Source organism: Crocuta crocuta, unplaced genomic scaffold (genome assembly GCF_008692635.1).
Source record: "Crocuta crocuta isolate KB4526 unplaced genomic scaffold, BGI_CrCroc_1.0 scaffold318, whole genome shotgun sequence".
NCBI lineage: Eukaryota > Metazoa > Chordata > Mammalia > Carnivora > Hyaenidae > Crocuta > Crocuta crocuta.
This window is the reverse complement of record NW_027531425.1, coordinates 4439742-4463265: the sequence shown is the minus strand read 5'-3', so window position 1 is coordinate 4463265 and position 23524 is coordinate 4439742. Positions and strand designations below refer to the sequence as shown.

Here is a 23524-nt window from a genome sequence, read left to right as displayed (position 1 = left end):
CTTATCCCATGACTCTTTCTGGTCTCTTTCCATCCTCAGCCCTTCAGGTGACCCAAACAGGTTGCAAGGGCGCTTGTCAGAGGCAAGTTTCAGGGGACTGATCTGGCCTCCCATTGAGAGAGGCAACTCTTTCCCATCACACCCTAAGAGTTCACATCAGGGCCACTCCCACAACCAGGGCATTGCTCCCACCAAAATCGGTCTTCTGAGGGCGCCCTGGACGCGTAGATCACAGAAATGAGAAAAGAAACACCTGAGCAGGCACAAAGATCCTTGCTTCCCCTCTTCCTTTGGGTCAGTTGCACAGTTGGATATACCACAGGGCCCCATAGTGTGGAAATCCTCCAATGGAGAATCTATTATCTGGGGTTTGGAGGCGAGCGCCCTCTCGCGGCAGAAATTAAGATCCCCGGGGCCAAGGGAGAAAGGCGTGTGAGATACGCGGAACCGCAATGCAGGCCTATTGCCCCAACCCCACAGCGCCACCTGCTATCTCCGGGCACAGCGCCAGCGCCCGCGGATAGAGGGCCCACCCCCTGCTGGTGGACTCCCCTTTTCCCACGGTACCTTCACCTCCGGGTGCCCCTTTCCTTCTCTTGGAGCGCTCCTGCGCCACCCCATCCTACGCTGTCCGGAGGGTGCTTCGGGGCCAGCCACCTGTGTTTACAGGCCCTGCCTTTACTCCGGTTTCACTCCCAGGTGAGCCTACTCTGGAAGACCAAATTGTCCCCGAGTTTGACAGCTAGTGTAGGCGAGGCTAGCTAGGCAGATGGCTTTGTGCCCGGGTGCAATCACCTACCCCAAGCAGCCAGCAGAGGGCAACCTATCTCCAGATTTGGGTCCTAAAAGCTCCCATCCTGGCCATTCCTATAGGCGCCTTCCAGAGCCTACCATGATCCCACTGTTTGCAGAACCATTTCGTCCATTCATCCTCTCCCATGCACAAACCCTTCTCGGAGAACTTCCCGTTGGCTGTGTTCTGCTTTGGACCTAGAGAAGTTATCAAGATGGAGACCTTGCCCTCACCTGGAGAACTCACAGCCCTAGGGGCATCTCCTCCAGCTCTTAAGCATGTTGCACTTACCTACTGTTCTTCACCATTGATTGGTCTTATACATGTTTGAGTATCTTTCCCAGGGTCAGGGACATGGGTCTGTCAAGGCCACTGTTGGGTCTGGTCTTCTGAACATTATGCATACATGGTCTGTTGTTGTTTAAGCATCTGCTTCTTGGTGTTTTGTAAATTCACAGTGCGGGCAGGGAAGCCCAGCCTCAAAATATTAGACAGGCATTCTTCAGGTGAGGACACTGCAACTCCTCAGATGAGCTCATTTATAAAAAGTTAAGCCCTGTGGGAGCCCACCATAGTATAAATGTTTGTGTCCCCTCAAAATTCCTATGTTGAAATCCAAACCCTCAAGGTGATAGTATTCAGCGGTGGAGCCTATGGGAGGTGGTTAGGTCATGAGGGCCGAGCCTTCATGAGTGGGATTAGTGCCCTTATATAAGAAGCCTGAGAGCTCCCTCCTCCTTTCCTCCATGTGAGGACACAGCAAAAATGGCCATGAACCAGGAAATAGGCTTTCACAGACATTGAATCTGCCAGCATCTTGATCTTGGATTTCCCAGCCTCCAGAACTGTGAGAAATAAATGTCTGTTGTTTATAAACCACTCAACTTATGGCATTTTGCTATAGCAACCTGAACTGATTAAAACAGAAATTGGTACCGAGAAGTGGGGTGCTTCCGTAACAAATACTAAAAATGCAGAAGTGGCTTTGAAACTGGGTAATGGATAAAGGCCAAAAGAGTTTGGAAGTGTCAGCTAGGAAAACACCTACAGTGCTATGAATGGACCTTGAAAGGAGATTATCATGAGGGCTCAGAAAGAAATAAGGACAGCTGGATGAAGCCTCAGTCATATTGGAGAATAATGACTAAGTAATTTTGAATAGAATGTTGGTAGAAATAAATGATAAAGGCCATTCTGATAACAGAAATGAGGAACATGTTATTGGAAACTGTACAAAAGGTGATCCTCATTGTAAAGTGGCAAAGAACTTGGCTCAATGTGTTCATATACTAAGGTCTCGTGGAAGGTAGTAATTGCGAACAATGAAATTGGGTATTTAGCTGAGGCGATCGCTAAGCAAAGCATTGAAGGTGCAACTTGGCTCCTTCTGACTGCTTATAGGAAAATTTAGGAAGCGAAAAATGATTTAAGGGTGGAACTGTTAAGCAAAAAGGAAACATAACTTAGATTTGGAAAATTCTCAGCCTACCCATACTGCAAAAAAATGAAAACATTGAGGGTGTGGCCAAGTGACTTTATGATAAGGAGATTTGTATGGGCCAGCCATCTCAACCAAAGCCAAGTGCTATTCTTTTTTTTTTTATGGTAATCATGCTATCTCTCTCTCAGAAATAAATAAAACATTAAACAAAAACAAAAAAAAATTTAAGGTCTAATGGAATTTGCCTTATTAGGTTTGGGACTTACTTGGGGTCCATCATTCCTTTTCTTCTCTCCTGTTTCTCCTTTTCAGAATGGAAAGGTCTATCTGGGGCACCTGGCTGGCTCAGTCAGTAAGAGTTTGCAACTCTTGATCTCAGGGTTGTAAGTTCAAGCCCCACGTTGAGGGCAGAGATTACTTTAAAAAATAAAACCTTTAAAAATTAAAAAAAAAAAATAAAATAAAAGGAAATGTCTATCTTGCATGTGTCCCACCATTGTATTTTGGAAGCATATAGCCTGTGTCTTTCACAGGTTCACAGATAGGGAAGGAATTTGCCTGTGGATGAGTCATACTTGGAGTCTCCCCCATATCTTGTGCAGATGACATTGAGTGAGGCTTTGGACTTAGCCTTAAAGTTGATTCTTTAAGACTTTGGGGGCTATTGGGATGGAATACATGTGTTTTGTATGTGAAAAGGGCATTAACTGGGGGATTCAGGGGCAGAATGCTACAGCCTATATGTCTGTGCCCCCTCCCCACCCAAATTTTTATGTTGAAACCTAATCCTCAATGTGATGGTATTAGAAGGTGGCACTTCTGGTTAGGCCATAAGGGTGGAGACCTCATGAACGGAATTGGTGCCTTTATAAAAGAGGCTCCAGGGAGCTCCCTTGTCCTTTCTGCCATGTGAAGACACAGCACAAAGTTGGCTGTCTGTGAACCAGGAAGTGGGCCCTCACCAGACAGTGAATCTGCCAGGGACTTGGTCTTGATCTTGGACTTGATGTTGGAGTTCCCAGACTCCAGAACTATGAGAAATACATTTCTGTGTTTATAAGCCACCCAGTCTATGCTATTTTTTTCTTTTTTTTATAGCAGCCAGAACACAGCACGCTGAGCTAGGCCCCACCATTCCATCCTTCCTGGGTAAACTTTCCGGATTTGACATGAAGGTTCTTCTGGCTAAGTTTCCCTCCCACTCTGGGGTTTTCCAAGCTGGAAGAAGTCCTGAGCACAGTTTTGGGGCCTTGCTGAGCCCCTCAAATTCCAAAGCCCACAGACTTTTCACACCCAGATACAGGAGTGGGGGCCAGACAAGGCAAGGAAGCAGGATTTGGTTGGTCAGGTCATTCCAGGCAGTGCTGTTGAGTTAGAACTGATTCTCGAGTAAAGCACCCCTTAGAAAAACAGGAACAAACCCTATTTATTTCCACCTAACCGTCTATGAACTTGATTGTTCTGATAAGTTTTCCTCCCAGCACTGTGGGTAGCGGTCCTCTCACAGACCAAGGATCTGGACGCCAGAATTCTGTTCTAAGAGCTTTATTGACCAGATGAGAAGTCAGCTTGAATACAGCTCATGCCCGCAGCCCTTCCAGGTGACAGCTCTATATAGTGTTGTCCTTTCAGTCACTGGGAGCAGCGAGGCCCAGCCCCTCCCCTTCCTCCTGCTGCTCCTGCGTGGGGTCCTGGAAGGGATGGGAGTGATGTGGCCAGAGAAGGGTCCCTAGAGAAGGGTGGGACGGAAAGGGCAAGGCCCCGAGTGGGCAGGTGGGGTCCTGACGACTGGGCACACAAGGGACGGGGTGTCCAGATAAAGACTGAGGCTGTGTGTGCCTCCCTCCTCATCTGAGGGTCAAGCAGGAGTGGTAAGAACAGAGCATGGGCCTGGTCTGTGCTGGGCTGGAGAGGAGCTGCCATGTGCACAGCCTCGGGACTCAGGGTCAGGGGCAGAGCTATTTACCCTCAGACTGGGGCCACTGATAAATGAAAGTATGTGTTGGAGGTGTTTCATTAGGGCCTCCATCAAACAAGGAACTAGACTCCTGGGGAGGTCAGACCACATCCGACTTTGAGGCTCTCAGACCTGAGCCGTTCTCTCATCCGGAAGGGGAGGGCACTAGGCCCCCAGAGCCTCAGAGGCAAGAGGCCCAGAGAAGCAAGTGGCTCCTACAGCCCATGACCTTATCTCTGTGCCTTTCTGCATCCACCTAGTGACTCCTGGAGCTGGGACTCCCCAGGCATGTTTTAAGGGACACCAAGAAGCCCACCCTCTTACCCACAGAGGAGAATCTCCAGAATCCAATAAACCATGAGCTTCCTCTGCCGCATCACACTCCCCCTTCCCTCCCAGGCGGCCTACTGCTCTTCTGGGATCTGAGATGTGGGCTTAGGAATCTTGGCAGGTTGATGACAGACACTCAGCCTAACAGGCTAAACACAGAGGACTGTGGGGCAGGGTGGAGGAGGAGGGGTCAGGTCCCATCTACACTAAAACACTGAGGTCCGCTGGTGACGGGTCAGATCCCAGGCAGAGGGAGCCCCTTCGAGGGGTGGGACCTGAGGCAGACTCCAAACCAAAGGGGGCCAGACACCCAAGTTCAGGTCATTAGTGATGTGTGGTGGAGCTAAGGGAGGAAGGAAGAATCCCGGAGGTCGCCAAGGCTGCTGGGAAGGGAACGGCAATGGAAAGCACAGGAGTGGGCAGCGTGCGGTGGGTGGCGGCAGCTCACTCAGAGTGGACCAAAGCCCCAGCTCCTTGCCCAAAGCCAAAACCCTTGGGTCCGAAGTTTTTAGCATAGCATCCTGTGGAGAGTAAGGGAAGTTTAAGCCCTGGCTCCTCCTCCCTCAGGCCACACCTCCCAGCCCTCCCCCTGAAGGCCCTCCGCCCCGCCCCCTACCCCCGAACCTGGCCAACAGGAAAGTCCACCAAGCGCTTCTCACCTCTGCGGTGAGGAAGTACTTGGCTCCACATTACAGCCCTATCCCCCTACTGCGGAAATTACAGGAGAAGCGCTATCTGCTATAAGGGCATCGGACTAGGAGTTAGGAAGCCAGGTTCTGGTCCCGTCCTGCCCCGACTGGCCATATGACTCCGGCCAAGTCACTTTTGTCCTCTGGCTTGTCTCCTCCTGTGTAAAGTGAAGGGTCATACTAGAAGCTCTGGAATTGACTCCGAGGCCAGGAACCAGTTTGCATTTAGCAAGGGCATAACTGTTGAGCTCCCTACCCTCTCAGACTTCCCGACCCTTGTACTAGAAGCCCAGCTACCCACCTTTGCAGTAAATCTCGCCGTCCTTGTCAGCCAGGGTGGTGGACTCGAGGCCTTTGCCACACTTGGCACACCGGAAGCAGGACTTATGCCAGGACTGGGTAGGGAAGGAAAGAGTTAATGCAGCCACCAGGGGCTAGAGTGTCCTTTACCTCCCCAGCCCCAGCCCCATTTCCCTTGACACGATGACAGCATGACAGCGGAAGGGCTCAAGGCCCTTAGGAAGTCTGCTCAGCTGGTACCCCTGGGAGGTCATGGCCCGTGGGGCAGGCAGAGGAGGAAGCAGGCCAGGGACCACGTACCACCTCACACCATCTTCAAGGAGGTGTTGCAATGCCACCAGCTGCACCGCAAAGAGCAGGTGAGGGGGTGGGACCAGCACCAAGGTAGCAGCCGGTCCCCCACAGGCAGGGCCAGACCAGCCTTCTCCAGACCAGCCTGTGGGTTAGCGGCATGCGCATGGGCTCCTCACTTGTCCTGGCATCGCCACGTACTGCTGCATGGTGTCTGTCATTTCCTGCTCTGGGACGCCCCGCTGCCTGCCTTGCAGGATGGATATGGGATCTGCATATAGACACCTACAGTGCCAGGCCACTGCGCAGACTATTGTAAGTCCGATTCAACCAAACCAGCCCAGCCTCTGAAGTTCTAGAACTGGGTGCCTCGTGTGCCCAGAAGCCATCCCCTCTTGGAGAGGGGGCTGGTGGTATCTCCCTTGCTAGGTGGCTCTGGGGATTAGATGGCTTTAGCAGTGTGCCATGCCTGGCCCAGGCCTGGCCCAGAGGAGGCCCTGAACCAATCGTACCTAGTATTACTCTGGAAGGAGAAGGGGGTCTATGAAGTACACTGATCTGAGCAGAGAGAGGCCTGAAAAGTTGCTCTGGGGGCCATGGAAAGCCCTTTGTGGGTCTAAGAGGAGCCTGGAGGCAACACAGGGTTCACAGCCTGCAGGGGAAGGAGGCTTCTCAAGTTTGCACACAATGATGGGGGCCAGCGCAGACAGGAAGACTCTTCAGCACCCCACTCCCATGAACCCCAGTGGAGCCGGCTAAGCCACTAATGTGTAGACAGCCCTGCAAAACCGGGAAAGCTGGGGGCAGGCAGCACACAGGCAGGACAAAACAAAGCCTTTTAAGGTCAAAGAACCTCCCTCAGCACAGCCTGGGCTGGAGAATGAGAAAGGAAACTGGATCCCCTCAGATTTCCTGGCTGCCAGACCTTCCATGCTCCAGGGACGGCACGGTCCAGAGAGCTGAGATGGAGAGGCTGGGGGGGAGGGAGGGGCATATCTTGGTCTCACTCCCAGCACCCTGTGTACCTCGGCATCACCCAGCCTTCGCCTCCTCCTCTGCAGAGCAGGGGCTGCTGCCCCAGCTCTCCAGGCTGGAGCAGGGCTGAATCGGACACGGACCCCCCCAGCCCTCACGTTGCCTAGCCCTGCCTCCAAATAAGCTTGATCCTTTTTTGCTCATCATTCAGCACTCCAAAGCCCTCCTGTTCCTCAATAGTTCTTTCCCGGTCGAGGCCAAAGAGAGGTGGGAGTTTCTCCCAACCTCTTCTGCTTGAACACAGAATTCTCTGATCTTACCCCTTAGAAGTTACCGCCTTAACTGAGACCCTGTCTAGGCAATGGACATACTGATTCTTAGCTATTTTTCATAATTTTCTAATCTGCTAGTGAGACACCATGAGCAGGAAAGATACCAACTTAGTAATAAGATTAATATCTCCTGTTTTCATATCATTTAATCAATAGCGAGGATCTTCATTTTGACCTCTCAACAATCCCCAAAAGTAAACAATAACAGTAACAACAGTAATAGTCAGAATAGCAATAGCCACCATACTGGGCACGTCCCAGGCACTGCACTGGGCACTGAATGCGCATTATGTCATTTAATCTCTAGAACTCTGTTCGCCGGCGGTCATCATTTGCTTCACTTTACAGATGTAGAACTGAGGCTTACAAAAGAGAAATGATTTGCCCAAAGTCACACAACTAGAAGGCAGCAAAACTAGGTTTCAGACCAGGCTGACTAGGGTCCAAGGTCGTAATCATCAGCATCGTGCTAGGATTCATGACCTTTTCCCATTGTACAGCTGTGGAAGTGGGTTCAATGAGGTTAGATGGCCCAAAGCAGAGTGAACAGTAGTAAGAGCATGGGCTTCAGAGTTAGATGAACCTGGGCTCGACTCCTGGCCTAGGCACTGCCTAGCTAGAAGGTCTGAGCAAATTACTTAATGTTTTTGATACTCAGCTTCTTCATCTGTAAAATGAGATAATAATACCTATCACCAACCGTGACTGTCAGGGTTAAAATGAGAGCCTGCTACGGTCTAGATGTGGCCTGAGTGCTAGTTCTCCATCCGTTGGTCCAGGGCACCTTTCTCAAGGCTTGAAAGCCAAAACCCAAAGCCGGAAGAATTGCAGACAGGCTCTTGGCTTGGCCACGTCACTCCTTTCACTGGGCTTCCCGTGGTGACCCCAAAGCCCTCTCTGGCCATATATTGAAGATGTCTCTTCTGTGGTTCTCTGACCGCTAATCTGTGACTGTCAATTCTCCCACCTTGTCTCTACTGCAGCCTCTCTGGGAGATGGGATTGTCTCATTGAGGATGGGGGCCGGCTCCAGTGCTTCTTGCTGTGGTCTGGGGACTGGGGTCCACAGAGGAAAGGCATACATGGCAGTCACAAATAGTTTGCAAGAGCTCCCCAGGAGGCTCTTCTCAGCCCTGAACCTGGAACATTTCTCGCCTGGGAGTATGTGGGTGGGCTTCCTGGAATCCTCAACTTATGACAAGGAATGTTTTGTGGATTTTTGAGCGATTCTTAATATTTTGGGGATGATAAATGTTTTTGACAATCTGATGAAAGCTACGATCTTCTTCCCAGAAACAGCCATGGTCCCACAGGATTTTGGATATAATTTTAGGGGGCTTGTAGCTCCTTTGAAACCCATCCCTGCACCCTTCGGGGTCTGTGGTCCCCAGCTCTGGAGATACAGATTGATCTTTACCACCCCCATAAACTGCCCATAAGCATTCAATAATCAGTCCCATCAATGGCGGGCCTGTTATCCTCAGGAGTGAGAATGCTGGCCAAGCCACCCCTCCCAGGAGCCTGTGTGTGCCTTCCTCAGTCCTTGCAGACAGAGACATACAGAGACAAGCAACCAACGGGGACAAAGGGATCCTCCCTCCCTAGAAGGGTGGAAGTTAAAGCCCAGTGCTCAGGCTCCCCTGAGCAGAGCCAGAGTCAGACTGACAAAGTTCTAGAACCCACATTTCAAGAAGGCGTCTCACCAGCCCGTCTTCCTGCACCCCATCTCCCCAGAGGCCGCCTTACCTTCCCAGCACCGATCACTTTCTCGGCAGCATAGACAGCCTGGCTGCATCGGGGGCAGCGCTCTGAGCCACCGATCTTCTGGGCAAACTTGGACGCATTGGGGTTGGTGGTGGGTCTGTGGCCAGGGGCCCTGCGTGGGGAAGGACATGCAGTGAGATGGCTTTCACTGAGGAGTACAAGTGCGGCTGGCCCTGTGTGGGCATGTCTCCGCCTTCCTCTCATGCCAGGTAGGGGGCAGCTCTCCAGGATCGTCTCCCGTTTTACAGATGGACAAACCCAAGCTCAGCACCATGCTATTTTCACACAAGCATCATACTCCCTTCGGTCACTGAGTTAAAACACTGACATCATTTAGCACCTCATTTGCTAAGAATTGCCCTCCTCTCTTCCCCATGCCTGCAGCCTGACTATTATCAGATTCTTTCCAGGAGAAATCTGCTGACAAATCATTCCCTCCGGGGCAATGACCTTGGCTAAAATGTGCTAACTCAACTGTCATTTCTGTCCATTCCCCCCAAGGTCAAGATGGTGGCCAGGCTGCCTGCAAACAGCCACTGTTTCCACAGGTTAGAGGTCAGTGGGTGCCAGTGAAACCCTGTAGCATTTCCAAGGAAGGGAGAGGACTTCCCCTTACAGTGGTGAGAGAGGGCGGAGAGAGAGACTGGCCTGGCGATGCTGCTGCCTCTGAGCCCAGGTCTGACTCAGACACTGGCTGTGGGGCCCCCGGGCAAGCCACTGAGCCTGGGCTGGGGGTTCTCATTGGAGAAGAGGGGAAATTAGACCACGTAATTCTTAGGGCCCCTCTAAGCCCTAACCCCTATAAAATATAGGCTGCACTCTCCATATAGGGAGGAGCCTGGCCTGGTTTTATCCCCGCTGGACCCTCAGCTCCCTTCACTGGCCTGACCCCCAGGGGTGTTCTAGGACTACCTTGGAAATCAATGGCTCTCTGAGCCTTCCACCACTTAACCAAAAGTGGCTGACAATGTATACAATCCAGAGGATCCAGGGGGTGGGAGGATGGAAGTCAAGGAAAAGGGTGGCAAGACTCTTGTACTCACTCCTCATGCTTGATGCCCAGAGACTCGCCCTTGTCTGTGCTCAGCGTGCCTGCGCCCTGCCCGTAGCCGTAGCCTTTTGGCCCATACTTCTTGCCGTAGCACGACTTGCAGTAGATCTCCTCCCCATGCACAGCCACAGTGGTGCTGTCCAGATTCTTCTTGCAAACCACTGGGGAGGGAAGTGAGGACGGTGAGCCGGCACTGGGGTGAGTTGCCCACTCACTGCAAGCCCCTGCCCCTGAAGCCCGCTGGGCACTGATACCTAACATCCTGATCTTTCAGGAGCAGCCTGGAAATGGAAGTCAGATGGCCAGTGAGCTGGGAGGACAGAGGGAGGGGATTTGCACGGCCCAATTCTAGGAACTCTGGTCCGGCCACCTCCCACAGGAGCCCAGGTGTGCCTTCCTCCCTCCTCTCCACCCTCACACCCCGCCAGGCTGCAGTGCACCCCAGGCTGCGAGACTGACCCCAGGCTGCAGGAAAGGTGTTGAGGGCCTTCCCTCTGCCCTTGACAAAGAGACCACGGGTCCCAACAGGAGAGAAGAAAACAGAAAGGAAGGAAGGAAGAAGGGCAGGGTTTTCCTGCCCCAGCAATGGGACCCTGAAGAAACAATCTGCACGCTTGGGGGTGCAGGGATCACAGGTGAAGTGATGCACCCAGAAGAAAAGTTTTCTATTTATTAAGTAGCCAGCATGGTGGGCTTTGGAGTGAGATGTGGGTCGTGCTAATCACAACAAAAAGATCTGGAGTTTCTGATCTCAGAAAACAGTTTGGCACGGGAAGAACTGAGGTCAGACTCGGGGAAGAATTCCTGACTCCCGGGGTATGAGAGATTGGAAAGGGATGAGCTTTGGAAAGCCTGTGAGTCTCATATACCTCTCTGTGTGTCTCAGAAGGGGCCTGTGCCCGTGAGGTGGTTTGGAGCAGTCAGACTGCCCAGAGTCAAATCTCAACTCTCTCTACTTGCAACTGTGTGAACTTGTATGCGATGGGCAAGTTATTTTGCCTTTCTAGCCTCTGGGTCTCCATTTGGGTTTTTCTGTTCATTTGTTTAGTTTTTAAGTAATCACTACACCCAGCATGGGGCTCGAACTCACAACCCTGAGATCAAGAGTGGTGTGCTCTCCTGACTGAGCCAGCCAGGCGCCCCTTGGTGTTTCCATTTGTAAATGCAGACAATAATATCCACCCCAAAAGGTGGTTGGGAGAACTAAATAAGATCTTACATGTAAAGTGCTTAGCACAATACCCCGAACACAGTAGGTGCATAATAAATGTTGGCTACTCTTACTAGTCTTATATATAAAGTTAATACCATGCAGGGAGGACAGGCCCAGGCTTCAAAAGATCATATGCTCCCACTTCCACCTACTTCCCTCGTTCGTCCCCCCGTCCATTGCTTAGGTCTTGTCCTGCAATGCTAATTTGGTTCTACAAGATTCCTTAAGTATGGAGGTCCAGTGTGCCCAGCTGGACCATATCCTCAAACATGTCCTGAAGAGGGAGACCTCTAGAAACCCCTGGAGAAGCCACGCCTCTCACCTCCCTCTGAGAAGGCTCTCGGCTCAGCAACTTGCCTCCTCTTGCCTTTAAAGGGTCGGGCCCTCCGCCAGCTCCTCTCTCACCCTGCGCTCCAGGTTGGAGACTTCAGACTAAATAAGGACCCTCTAGTTCTGCCCTTGACATCCCCACCTCATTCCAGTGTTCTGAGCAGCCCAAATATGGAACTTCCCACCACCTCCCCTGGGGCTTGGCTCCCAGGAAGGAGGGAGAGGGAACGGCAGTCTCTAACATTCCCTTCTAGGGCGGGAAGTCAGGAGCTGGCCTGGAATCGCTTCCCGTAAGACCCAAGTTGAACTGGGAATTCCAAAACCAGAGAGAAGGCAGAAAGCAGAGACAAGAGCAGTTGGGGGAGCAGAGGTCTGTTTTGACTGATTCACCGGCAGGAGACTCCAGGAGCTCAGCCCAGAGGAGACAGTGGGGCCTACAAAGTCGTTAACCTCCAGGGGGCTCCCTACAGCTCCCTGTAACTGAACCCTGACTTCCAGATCTGAGTCAAGACCACCCCGTGGGTTTCTGCTCTGCTCTGTTCTCCCCAAGACCCTCTGCCCTTCCCCCTGCAGCTGGACCATATAGTCTGGTCACCCAGAGGCTCCACCAAAGACTCAAAGGGAATTTTGAAGGAAGGCCTCACTAAATTTCTACTAAATAATATTAAGATAAAAAAAGACTTAGTTGTGGTTAGCTAGGCATTTGTTGGAAAAATGTCCTTCCAGATGCCACAGGCTTGGTGAGGCCTTGTGATGCTGTTTTGAAATATGGGCAAGAGGCAGCCACAGGTGAGAAGTCGGAGCCCCCTCACCCCACCCCAGAGCAGAGAGGGATTCTCTGGAAGGAAAACCAAGGCCGGCAAAGAAGTTTCAGCTCACAGAATTGGTCAGAAGCAGGGACAGGTCAGAACGAAGCCTGATTTCCACATCTGGCTGTTTTCTGCCTGCCCCCTTTCACGTAGGCCGAGCGTGTGGGAAGGACCAAGTAGGTGAACACTGACCGCAAACTTCAGCCTGTGGGTGGGGAGATGCTGGTGTCAGGGGGCGTGCAGTGTTCCTCTGAGCTTCCCCTCTGCTCTGGGGTCCTGAGAAACAGCCCAGTTCTATCAGTCACCACCATGGGGTTAGGCCAGACCGGGTCCACTTTTCCACGGGGCTGGCTACTCAACCCTGACCTGTCCAGCAGGGAGGAGGCTACGGCTCAGAGAAGGCCGTGCACCCTCGGGCTGCCGCCCCACCCCCCAACTGCAGAGCCCAGCTCTCCTGCCTGCAAACAGGAACTGGCCACAGAAGTATACTGGACCCTCTCTGTTTCTGCTTTCAGGTCAGAAGTCAAGCCCAGGGTGGAAGACCTTCTCCCTGATTCTATTACATCATGCCAGTCTTCCTCCTGTCTGTCCCAGGCCCTCAGGAAAGGGAAATGTGGGGACCACGCTGAGTAGAAGCCAGAGCCAAGGACCCAAGTGGTCAGAGGCCCAGCCAGCAAAGGGACTATGGCCCTTAATGTCACCCGGGCCCCTACTCTGGTAGCCTTGGGAAGGAAAGAGCCTTCAGAAGAAACTTAGGAAGGAAAGTCCTTTGATTCTGAGGGTTATTCTGAATTCTTGAATTCAAGCTGGACATTTAACACCCACTTCTCTGAAAGAGAGCAGTGATGCTCCTTCCAATCTTAAACAAATCACCAACAACCTACTGTGTGCAAAATGCTCTTCTGGCACCGGAAATAAGCTCATCATGGAGATACCGGATTGCCGGAACCCCTTTGGGCTCAGACACTAAGAACTGTGCAGGCCAGGAGACCACAGGGAGACAGGAGACCCTTCCCTATGGCTGTTATTCTTGAAACACCCCCTCCCAGCCCTGCTGCCCGGCCTGACTTTCCACAACTGTTTCTAGTCCTCAACACCCCCACACACTGCCCCAGGCCTGCTCCCTTCCTCCCGTGCCACCCCCTAAATTCCTGACTTCCCTCAACCGTGACTAACAGCTACTCCTCCACAAGCAGGACTGAGGCCTCTCAGCTGGCTGCTTCCAGTGATTGAGCAACGCTTGAGGGCAAAGACAGAAGCTGTGGACCCCAGCAGCCCGGACCCTCCTCCTGGCCAATGCTGAGCCCGCTTGTTCCCTCTGAAAAAATAAACCGAAGGGCGGTGAGCTGCTGATGACAAGATGCTGCTGTTTGCGGCCTCCTCTGCGGGCTAGACGCCAAGGAGGCCCCACCAGGGCTCATTTGCTCCCGTTCAGCAGACACAGCACTCCGGCTGCCACCCCGGCTGGCTGCGCAGGGGGCAGGCCCCTGGGTCCCTGTGCTTGGTGGCTTCCGGCTGGGCCACCATGCAGCAGGTCAAGATCTGGTGAACATCCGGTGACCAGGCGGCCCTTGGCCCCTCTGGCTCCTGCTCTGGGCCACAAATCACCTGGGAACAAAGTGGTCACAGACACTCCCAACTGTGCTCCATGCGATGCAAGATGGACGGGACCCCCTTTCCTGGATGTCTCGGATGGGCTGGGACTTCAGCGCCCTGTGAGGCCACCACACCGCGGTGCCTGCGGCTCCCTCGGTGTCAGGTGCTTGTCCAGGGCAGTGCCTATCACTATCGGTTGCGATAAGTACTTTGTTTTCCAAGCTTCTATCTCTTCATTCTCACAACAACCCCGGGGTAAGTAGTATTGGCTCCCCCTGTAATCATAAGACAACTCAACCAAAGAGAAACTGAGTAACTTGCCCATCACCACACAGATAACCAAAACTGAACTCAGATTCGAACCCTGACCGACCGGCTGAGGAAACCCAGGGCTTAACGAAGACATTCCACAGCCTCCCACTCTTGCCTGCCTCAAGGAAAACTCATGTTGCTGAAAATACCTCTTCCTCTGACCCAGACCCTCTGTTCTGATCACAGTGAACTAAGTCATTAGAAATAGGGGGAGGGGCGCCTCCCTAAGGCGCTGCTCCCTGGATGCTCTGCAAACACCATCGGGGTCAAGATCCTCACTCATCCAGGCTTGTGATTCGAGCCACACTTGCTCTGGGTTCCTGGGAGTGGATACCCAAAGATCTGCCCGCTCGCCTTCCTCTTATCCCAGGCTGTTGGAGCAAAATGGGAGGCGAGGGAAGTGACCAGGTTGGCTCAGAAGGGGGCGGAAGAAGGGAGAACCCAGCTCTTCTCCCAGACTCCGGGGTCCCCATAAAATTGCAGCCTCTGTTACCTTTTAACAAGCAATAATTTGGGTAAAAACTTTGTGTTTTCCTCTTCAATGATGGCATTGTGGCAGAGAAAGAAAGAAGAGAAAGCAGAGTGGAAAGTTTCCCTAACCAAGTCTGAAAGCTTGGCTCCCAGCCCCCCAGCGGCTGCCACCCCCACCAGCTCTGGCCCGTCCGTCCCCTTAGAAAGCAGCTTCTGAGCAGAACAAAGAGGCCCTTAAGTGCTTCCCTCCCCAGCTGCGCTGTGGCCAAATGTCAAGCTGTTTACATCCCATGGGGCCAGTTCCCTGGGGTGTTGATAGGGCCGGCCTGTGGGGGCAGGCCCGGGCCCAGTCCCCACAACGATGACAACGACAACAGCAGGGCCTGGGGCGCGTACTCACTGCACAGGAAGCAAGATTTATGGAAGCTACTGCCTTCACACTGAACCTCTTCCGCAAAGTAAACCGTCTTCTGGCACACCCCACATTTCTTGCCTCCTCCCCAGTTCGGCATTCTGAAACTGGACACAGAAATGGGAATTAGTTTCACAGGGAGATGGAAACACAGATTGCCCATGACGGAAGAGCCACAGGCAGACCGAGGACAGAAGGAAGGGGGCAGAGCACCTGTGGAGGCCCCCAGCTCTGGTACTTCCTCCTGGCTTCCTGCCTCAGAGCCATCAACCAATGTGCACTGAGCAACTGCTGGACTTTCAGCCTGTGCCAGGCTCCCTAAGCAACATAAATAAGCATCGGGGTGCCTGGCTGGCTCAGGGGGTTAGGTGTCCAACTCCTGATTTCGGCTCAGGTCATGATCTCACGGTTCATGGGATCAAGCCCCGCCTCTGGCTCTGAACTGATAGGGCAGAGCCTGCTTGGGATTCTCTCTCTGCCTCTCTTTGTCTCTCAAAATAAATAAACATCTTTTAAAAAAAATAAACAGTATAAATACACATGAGAATACTAGCTCTAGGAGGTTGCAGTAGCAATAAATTAAACCCTCTGCTCCATGCATCAATATGGATAAATCTCACAGAGATTCACTGGAGCAAAAGAAGCAGATAAACTGTAATTCATGAAACACAAATCATTTGTGTAAGGTTCACAAGCAGACAAAATTCATATTTCCAAGAGGTGAACACATGGGTAGAGAAGTTATAAAGAAAAGCAAGGGAATGATTATCACAAACTGTTATCTTAGATTTGTCGCCTCTAAGACAGGGAAAGGACCACAGCCATCTGGGGGTCACCAGAGGGGCTGCTTAGGTGCCCCTTAACTTGGGTGGTTACCATACAGGGGATCACTTTATAATTATTCTTTAAATTATACGTGAAGGTTTTATATGCTCCTTTATATGTATGATATAGCTCACCAAAAAAACCCAGCAAATTTTTTAAGTAGGATTTAGCACTCAGGGCATAGTTCTCAAGCCTGAAGAGCCCGTTAGGATGAGGGGTGCAGGGGGGTTTCTGTGAAATCAGATTGACAAGCACCACACCAGACCCCAAGTGAAGTACGGGAGAATATGGGTTTTTTAAAAAGTTTTTTCAATGTTTTTATTTATTATTGATAGACAGAGGATGAGCAGGGGAGGCGCAGAGAGAAGGGGAGACACAGAATCTGAAAGAGGCTCCAAGCTCTGAGCTGTCAGCACAGAGCCCGGCGTGGGGCTCGAACTGCCAAACCACGAGATGATGACCTTAGCCGAAGTCGGATGCTTAACCGACTGAGCCACCCAGGTGCCCCAAGGAATCTGGGTTTTTAATAAGCACCCCAGGGGAGTCCAAACCAGGCAGCCCGAGACCAGCTTTGAGACACTCTAAGTATTGGTTCTGAGTTGAGGTCCTGATGCCAGACAGGGTGGGTCCAATTCTGAACCCACCACTCACTGGCTGTGTACCTTGGGCAAGGTAGTTGGTCTTTCTCCCTGCCCCCCCCCCCACACCTTTTTTAAGTAGGTTTCATGCCCAGTGCAGAGCCCAGCTGGGGGCCTGAACTCATGACCCTGAGATCAAGACCTGAGCTGACATCAGGAGTTGGACACTTAACCAACTGAGACACTCAGATGCCCCGACCCTTTTCCTTTTTTGACAGAAGTTCATGGAGAGCAGGCTCCTGTGCAAAACACAGGCGACCATGGGTAGAAGATGGGTGACGAGGTAGCCCAGGATGTGGTGAGCATAGGATGATGCAGGGTGCTAGGAAATGAAGGGGGGACGGAGCCAGAGGGGGTTGTTGCCTCAGGACGCAAAGGAGCCTAAGGAGAAAACTCACCAGGGGCTCATCAGTAAATGTTGAAAGCAGGGGTGTGTTATTCAGAGCCCCGGTGGCAGGACTTGTGCCAGCAGCAAGAATCAATGTCAAGGACAGAGGGAGACATGGTTTCCACTGAAGAGCTTCCCATCTGACTGTGGACATAGGCCTCAGCTCAAGAAGAAGGTCTAGGTCATGCTCACAATGGAGTCCCACACCCTACATAGCACCTGGCATGCGGGTGTTCATACAGGTGCTCCGGAAGTAATGGAGGGATGAACGAAGGATGCCCTCGGGCCAAGCTCTCTATGTCGGGGCATTTCTGCAAAGTCTGGGACCCAGCAGGGGTACTCAGTAAATGTGTGCAGGCTGATAAGCAGGGTTTAAGGTGGGCAAAGTGGTGTTGGTGGTGCTGACTCATCACTGTCACTGGGGCTCGAATATCACAACAATCACAGGGATTTTCAGCAAGGTTTTGTCCAAGTGAAGAGGACAGACACATTTTCGTTTTCCCTGTTTTGTCCTCCCATATCCTAAAAGCTGGGGTTTCCTCTAGCCCAAGCTGGTCCGCTTCTCTCCCCAATCTCCTATGGTCCCATCGCACTTGCTGTCGTTTCATGCCAAGGACTTCCATACATCTCTGGCCTTGGCCTCTCCTCTGAGCCCAGTCTCATACATCTGAGTTCAGGTGAGTATCTCCCCCTGGATGGTCCTCAAGTCCGTCCGTTTCAACGTGAGTGACCTGAACTCATTGCCTTTTCTCAGACTTGATCTTTTTCTCGACTTTTCCATTTTTGCTTGCAGAACCACAACCATTCTCTCTGTCGTAAAGGAATTATCCCACACCCAAGAATATCGATGGGTTCTTCCCCCTCCCTTAGCTGCACCCACTCAATGCTCCCCTTTACCCAATCACCCCCAAAACCTGCACTGAGCCCTTTAGACTCTCTCCTCTCCAAACCTCTTCCCACCACCCGAACCCAGCCTACTCACCTCTCCCTCACGCAGCCCATCCCCTTTGAGGAGGACACCACACTATATTCACATGTTTCTTGGCAACTACCCCAATTTTCAGCCATGGCACATAGCCTGGAACTAACCTAAGCAGCCAAGGTTATTGGCTTAAAGATGGGCCAGCTATACATTTCAAGCCAATAAGATGGCAGAGGCAGTTCTGAGGTCTCTGGAGGAAAAACCATCCCATTCTTCTGAGAGAACTTCCTGGAAGCAAGTCCCTCTCCCTCCCCCACCGGCCCCCCAGTGAGGACAGGAAGCAATGGACTCCGAGGTGGTTGTCCCAAAAGGGACAGGCAGTCCCAAAATGAAGCTGACAGCAGGGAAGACAGAGCTGAGAGACAAAAGAAACTGAGTCTGTAATGACATCACTAAGCCACCAAATTCAGCCAGACTTAAAGTTCAATCTATCTCTGAATTTTCCAGTTAAACAAACCAACAAATTCCCTCTACTGTTTAAGCCAGTTACTTTACAATCGAATACAGGCCTAGGGAGACAGCAATTAGGGCCATGCTGTTTCTGGAACTCTTTCCTCTTCCATCCCCATGCAGCTGCCAGATCTTTTTTGTGGAGGCTTCCCCCGCTCAAAAACCATCAGTGACTCCCTGCTGCCTGAGAACAATCACCCCCCTCACACTGAGGTTCTCCCCTGCACCGTCTCTGCTTCCTTTTCCAGCTGTCTCCTGTTACCTCCCAAAAGATCAGGGTTGGTGATATAATCGCTGGGTTCCGCCCCCAGAATGCCCAGAGCAGGACCTGGCACGTGGGAAGTGTTCAGTCAACACCTGTGCACAGAGCTGGGAGAGGCTGTGAGGAGGCGGGAGACTGAGGCTGGGGCCCCTTGTCCTCTCCCACTTGGGTCCAGTCCCACCATCGGCCAGTGCATAAGGCCAGTTTTCCCCTCCGCACATTCTAGACTGGCCACAGCTCCTTAGGCTTATGCACGTCACCGACACACCCGCAGGTAGAATTTCTCTAACCGCGTGTGACTTCTCTCTGCCTTCCTCAGATAACCCACACAGGGCCTGCGTTCCCAGGTCCCGGGGGACAGTCCCCATCCCAGCCTCTGATGCCCTACCATTCCTTCAGCCCCATTCTGCCCTGAAGACTCCAGGGGCTAGGTGCCTTGTTGAGCAAGAGCTCAGGGCTGCAAAGCCATATAATGTGAAGCGCAGCTGGATGAGAACAGAGGTGTGTATTGCTGTCTGCCTAACCGTCAACCACTCCCCCTTCTTCTTGCTGCAGAACCCCAATTCTATTCAGGCAGCCACCCCTCCATGGCGTGACTCGGGGAGGTGCTTCTATCCTCAGCTGTAGGGGCAGAGCCTCGTCACCTGGCCGACCATGGCCATCCCATTCTCTCGCGGGGGCTGCTTCAAGCACCGGCAGTGACATGTGAGGGGAGCTCTGTCTGGGAAGCTCCTGGGAAAAACGCACCGGTTCATACGGAGCCACACAGGTTCTCTTCTGCCTCTGATGAAGTGACTAGACATCACCCCCAGAACGCCTGCAGTCAGGGCACCCCAACCGATAGACTGCCATTGATTGCATGCTTACTATGCACCAGTTTACATAAATCATCTCATTCTTCCCCACCTGGCGATAGGGGGTATACGCCCACCTTACAGATACACAAACCAAGGCTCAAAGAAATTATGCACCTGCTTGCAGTTACTCATCTGGAAGAGACAGAACTGGGATTCCAGTGTAGGGTTAGCTACTTCTGAGTCCTCTGTCACCCCAACTGCCAAGCTGATGCACCGTAGTATTTAAGAGTGCCTGCTCACAGTAGGCACACAGGACACCACTGCATGGCTCTCTCCTTCCTCCCCAACCCCCTGAACCAGGAGGGGACACACTCCATGCCCCTAGGAATACCCCCAAGGGAGGAAAGTTCCCCTAACCATGTGGTTGCGAGCAGCTCCAAACGGCGTTTTGTTTCCAGACACAAAGCCCTTCTCCCTCTGGGGGAGACCCACAGTCCATACAGGCCTCTCCTTGTTCTCCCTGGCTCCATGTCAGGGGCCCGCATCCAGCAGGGCCCCAGGGAAACAGGAACATGGGCGGAGAATCGGTGAAACCCAAGGCCCTGCCAGTGAGGAAAATCTGCCCAGGACGCCTGTGGGCTGCGTCGTTCCTTTGAGCCTGGCCATTTGAGTCCCTTGACTCTCCTCTCAGGAGCCCAGTGAAGGGACAAGGGCTCTAGAACGTTGGGATGAAAAACAATGACGATTCACTAACCGGAAGGGTCCCAGACCACCCGTGTGGATGGGCTCCCCATCCCCTCTGTCCACGTGAGGACCCCTCCAGGGGACCTGCCTGTGGGGAAGCTTCAGCTGGAGGGAGCCCTGGCCACCTCCCTCCCTACAGCAGGGAGCACTCTTCACTCCACCCCTACTCCCGCTTCCTGCTCAGCCCCTTCTTTCCATCAGCCAAATTCCAGCTATCTATCAGGGGGCTGAGTTGCCTTAAAAGGCAACCTGTTTCTCAGAGTTTCTGGAGTACTTAGGGGGACACCTAGCTTCTTCTCAATTGCCTTCCTAGTTCTGGCTGTTGAGACACACTACAGGGGACTCTGAGGAGGAAAGTTCCCCAGGTCAGAGTTCAGGTGAGAGAGTTCAGCAGTTAGGAAAGTGGGTCTGCACTCCTCCCTTCATAGCTGAAGGATCTTGAGCAACTTACTTTCCTCTCTGAGATTCAATTCGTTAGTCTCTAAATTGGACCATTCACTGGCTCCCTAAAATCGCTGCTCAGCAGAGCGATGAAAACATATGGAAGCGATGGCAGAGGGCCAGGCATACTGTAAGTCCTCGGTCCTCTGATCACCACTGACAGGACTGGCCCAGGCAAGCTTGACACCAGCTGTGGGGCCAGATGTCTACTGTCCTTCCCAGCTAGTCCACATCTGGAAGGAGCAAGGCTTGAGCAAGAACATGCCAAATAGGGACCACAGATTCCTGACGGATCTGTCAGCCCAGCAAATGAGAGAAGTGACTTGCCCTTCTTTGGGATTTAGTTCCCCCTGGCTGCCTCAGATGCAAGCAGAGACTTGTATCTTTATATCAAGCTCTTTTGCATATTGTTCTGGGTGTTCAGGAATCACTGCTATCTTCTGTAATCCATTATCCACCTGGTGAGTTTGCAGCGGGTTCCCTTCGGAGAGTTACATGCTCATTCGCAGTTGCAGTCTGTGTTCTGGTTTGTTCTTCTTCACTATGCTGATAATCTCAACAGAGAATAAGGGCTTGAATTTTCTGCTGAATGGCTAGAAAAATCTGGTCAGCTATTTACCTGAAACGTCAGGATCCTTAGGGCTGGCTGGAAGTTAGAAGCTAAGAAGATTGCCCTCTTCTGATAAGCACCTAACTGTCCACACCTTCCTATCTAGTTGTCCCATTAAGAGCTGTATCCAGGTCCTCAGTCTTGTGAGGAGGGATTCAAGACGGCGACTTGCACAGCAAGAGAGAAAGGACCAGATGCAAGGCCTAGACTCTCATGTTCACACATGTCATGAAAGTTGGCATGATGTGATAGGTTCAGTGTGGTCATGTTTCAAGTCCAAGGAACCATTTCAGAGATGTATAATCCTTAACCACCGGCCACAGGTGCCTGAGGGAAAGCCTCCTCTCGTCAAACCACGATTTGACATAACCATTCCACGTCTTTATTTCTCCAGTGGAAAAATCCCATGTCTCCCATTCCAAAACTCTCTTTTTCCCTAGGGTCAAAGAGGGACTTTTGGGCACAGGGTTCAGGTCCCCACCCACTCGGTCTGGTAGAGACCTGTCAGGTGTTTGTCGAATTAGAAATGTACTGCTCATATTACCTGAGCTTTCTGGTGCTTGGCCAGGTACACAGGAGAGCTGTCATCCTTTCCAATCCTGCAGCTCAATCTCTTCTTCCATGCCCCCTCAGGAGAGCAGCCAAGAGAGAGAGGGAAGGAGGCGGGGCCATGTCGATCAGGGTTCAGAGCCCATGTCTTAAGAGCTGACACCTGAAAGCCCAGGAAATAAGATTTCCCCCAAAAATAAGGGTCACTGGGAGGGGGAGGAATGGCCAATTAAAAGAAAAAAAAAACAAACAAAAAACAAACTTGGGTGCCTGGGTGGCTCAGGCAGTTAAGTGTCCAGCTCTTGATTTCAGCTCAGGTCATGATCTCGCCGCTCCTGAGTTCGGGCCCCACATCAGGCTCTGTGCTGGACAGTGTGGAGCCTGCTCGGGATTAGCTCTCTCCCTCTCTCTCTGCCCCTACCCTACTTGCTCGCTCTCTCTCTCTCAAAATAAATAAATAAACTTAAAAATACAAAAATAATTTTTAAAACCCGCAAACGTGTCCCCAGCCTCACACAGCCCACTACACGATTCCTTCACACCCCTGCACATGGCTCACCTCTCCGAGAAGCTAAGCGGCATCTTTGAGCTCTGGCCATTCCAGGCCCCGTGGAACCCTAGAACTTGACCGTCGTCCCAGCTCAGGTCTCTCCCTGCACTAGGAGTGTTCCCTTCCCACCATCCTTATGTCCATGGCCTTTGTGTGACTGTGAGCTGACGGGTACAGTGTTATGTCTCTTCCTGCTGGTCTCCTAATGAGTCTCATAGCAGATCTCTCCACCCTTCGGAGCTTAGAAACCTGAAGGCCAACAGAAGGAGGAGGGGGAAGGTCTATGCTTTTTTGTAATATTTCAAAACTACCACGAGACATCTTATATCATAATGTCTCACAGACGTGTCAACGGATCAAGTTTCTTTGGTTCTTTTCTGGAATGATGTCAACACAGAGTGGTAACAACTGGTCGTCCCACGCTGAAAGGTCTGATGGATTTTTCTTGGATTGATTTTCAAAAAGCAAAAACAAATTAGCACTTGAGCCTTATAAAAACAGGTTGTCTGCAGCTGACTTCGCAGGAAGCTCCCTCCCCCGCTGTCCCTACACGAAAAGCATCAGGCGCACAGGAGAGGGAGGAGGGTCCGGTGCCTAGTTGGGGCTGAGCCTGTGCTCCAGCTGCAAACCTTCTATTTCTTCCTCCTTTGTTGCTATTGAGGAGGCAGACGCTGCCTTTCTGGCCCTGGGGAAGCACTGGAAATACCAGCGTCTGGAAATGCTAGCCGCCTCAGTATTTACACACTTTACCATACATGGGAATGACTCAATGCCCACGTCAGACGAATTCCTGGGGAGCTGCGTAGTACAGCCACGTCATTACCATAGAAATTCCTGACGACTGGAAACCACAGGCAAAGCCTCTAGTACCCAGCACCCACCTTCCTGTCCTCCCTACCCACAGCTAGTTACTGTGTGTGTGTGTGTGTGTGTGTGTGTGTGTGTGTGCCTTTTTCTTAAGCAGTCGCTCTTCCACACTTCTTTTCTTTCCTGCAAACTTGGCCTGGAAATTCAAACACACATCAGACCTGGTAAAGGCATATCCACTAGGATCTGACACCTACCATCCAGGGGTGCCCCCTCCTCCCTGGCCATGGGGCAGAGTGGAAAAACCTAGAGGTCATGAGTTCTAACCCTACCTCCATTCAAGTTCACAATGGCAAAGCCATATCTTCCCTGAGCACTTTATAAGCCACAGCAAAGCACTTTTTATAAGCTCATGT

The 23524-nt window shown here is 51.9% G+C and overlaps 1 protein-coding gene across 1 annotated transcript; it reads right to left on the bottom strand.

The window, feature by feature from the left end:
* Positions 1-3763: 3763 nt before the first annotated feature.
* Positions 3764-21881, bottom strand: CSRP1 (cysteine and glycine rich protein 1). Its single transcript, XM_077771964.1, has 6 exons — positions 21747-21881; positions 15054-15172; positions 9915-10083; positions 8854-8983; positions 5512-5605; positions 3764-5042 (listed from the first exon to the last, which is right to left on the bottom strand). Exons 1-6 carry the CDS (start codon positions 21788-21790, stop codon positions 4966-4968), a joined length of 633 nt encoding a protein of 210 aa, XP_077628090.1. The 5' UTR covers positions 21791-21881; the 3' UTR covers positions 3764-4965.
* Between the last annotated feature and the right edge of the window lie 1643 nt (positions 21882-23524).

What these genes read in the sequence shown, in the direction of transcription:
- CSRP1 (XM_077771964.1), bottom strand. Translation starts at nt 21,790, where the DNA reads ATGACAGCTCTCCTGTGTACCTGGCCAAGCACCAGAAAGCTCAG. An exon ending in CCAAGCACCAGAAAGCTCAG is followed by an intron (nt 15,173 to 21,746) that starts GTAATATGAGCA and finishes TTCTGTGTCCAG; the next exon opens with TTTCAGAATGCCGAACTGGG. An exon ending in CGGCGAGATTTACTGCAAAG is followed by an intron (nt 5,043 to 5,511) that starts GTGGGTAGCTGG and finishes TACTCTCCACAG; the next exon opens with GATGCTATGCTAAAAACTTC.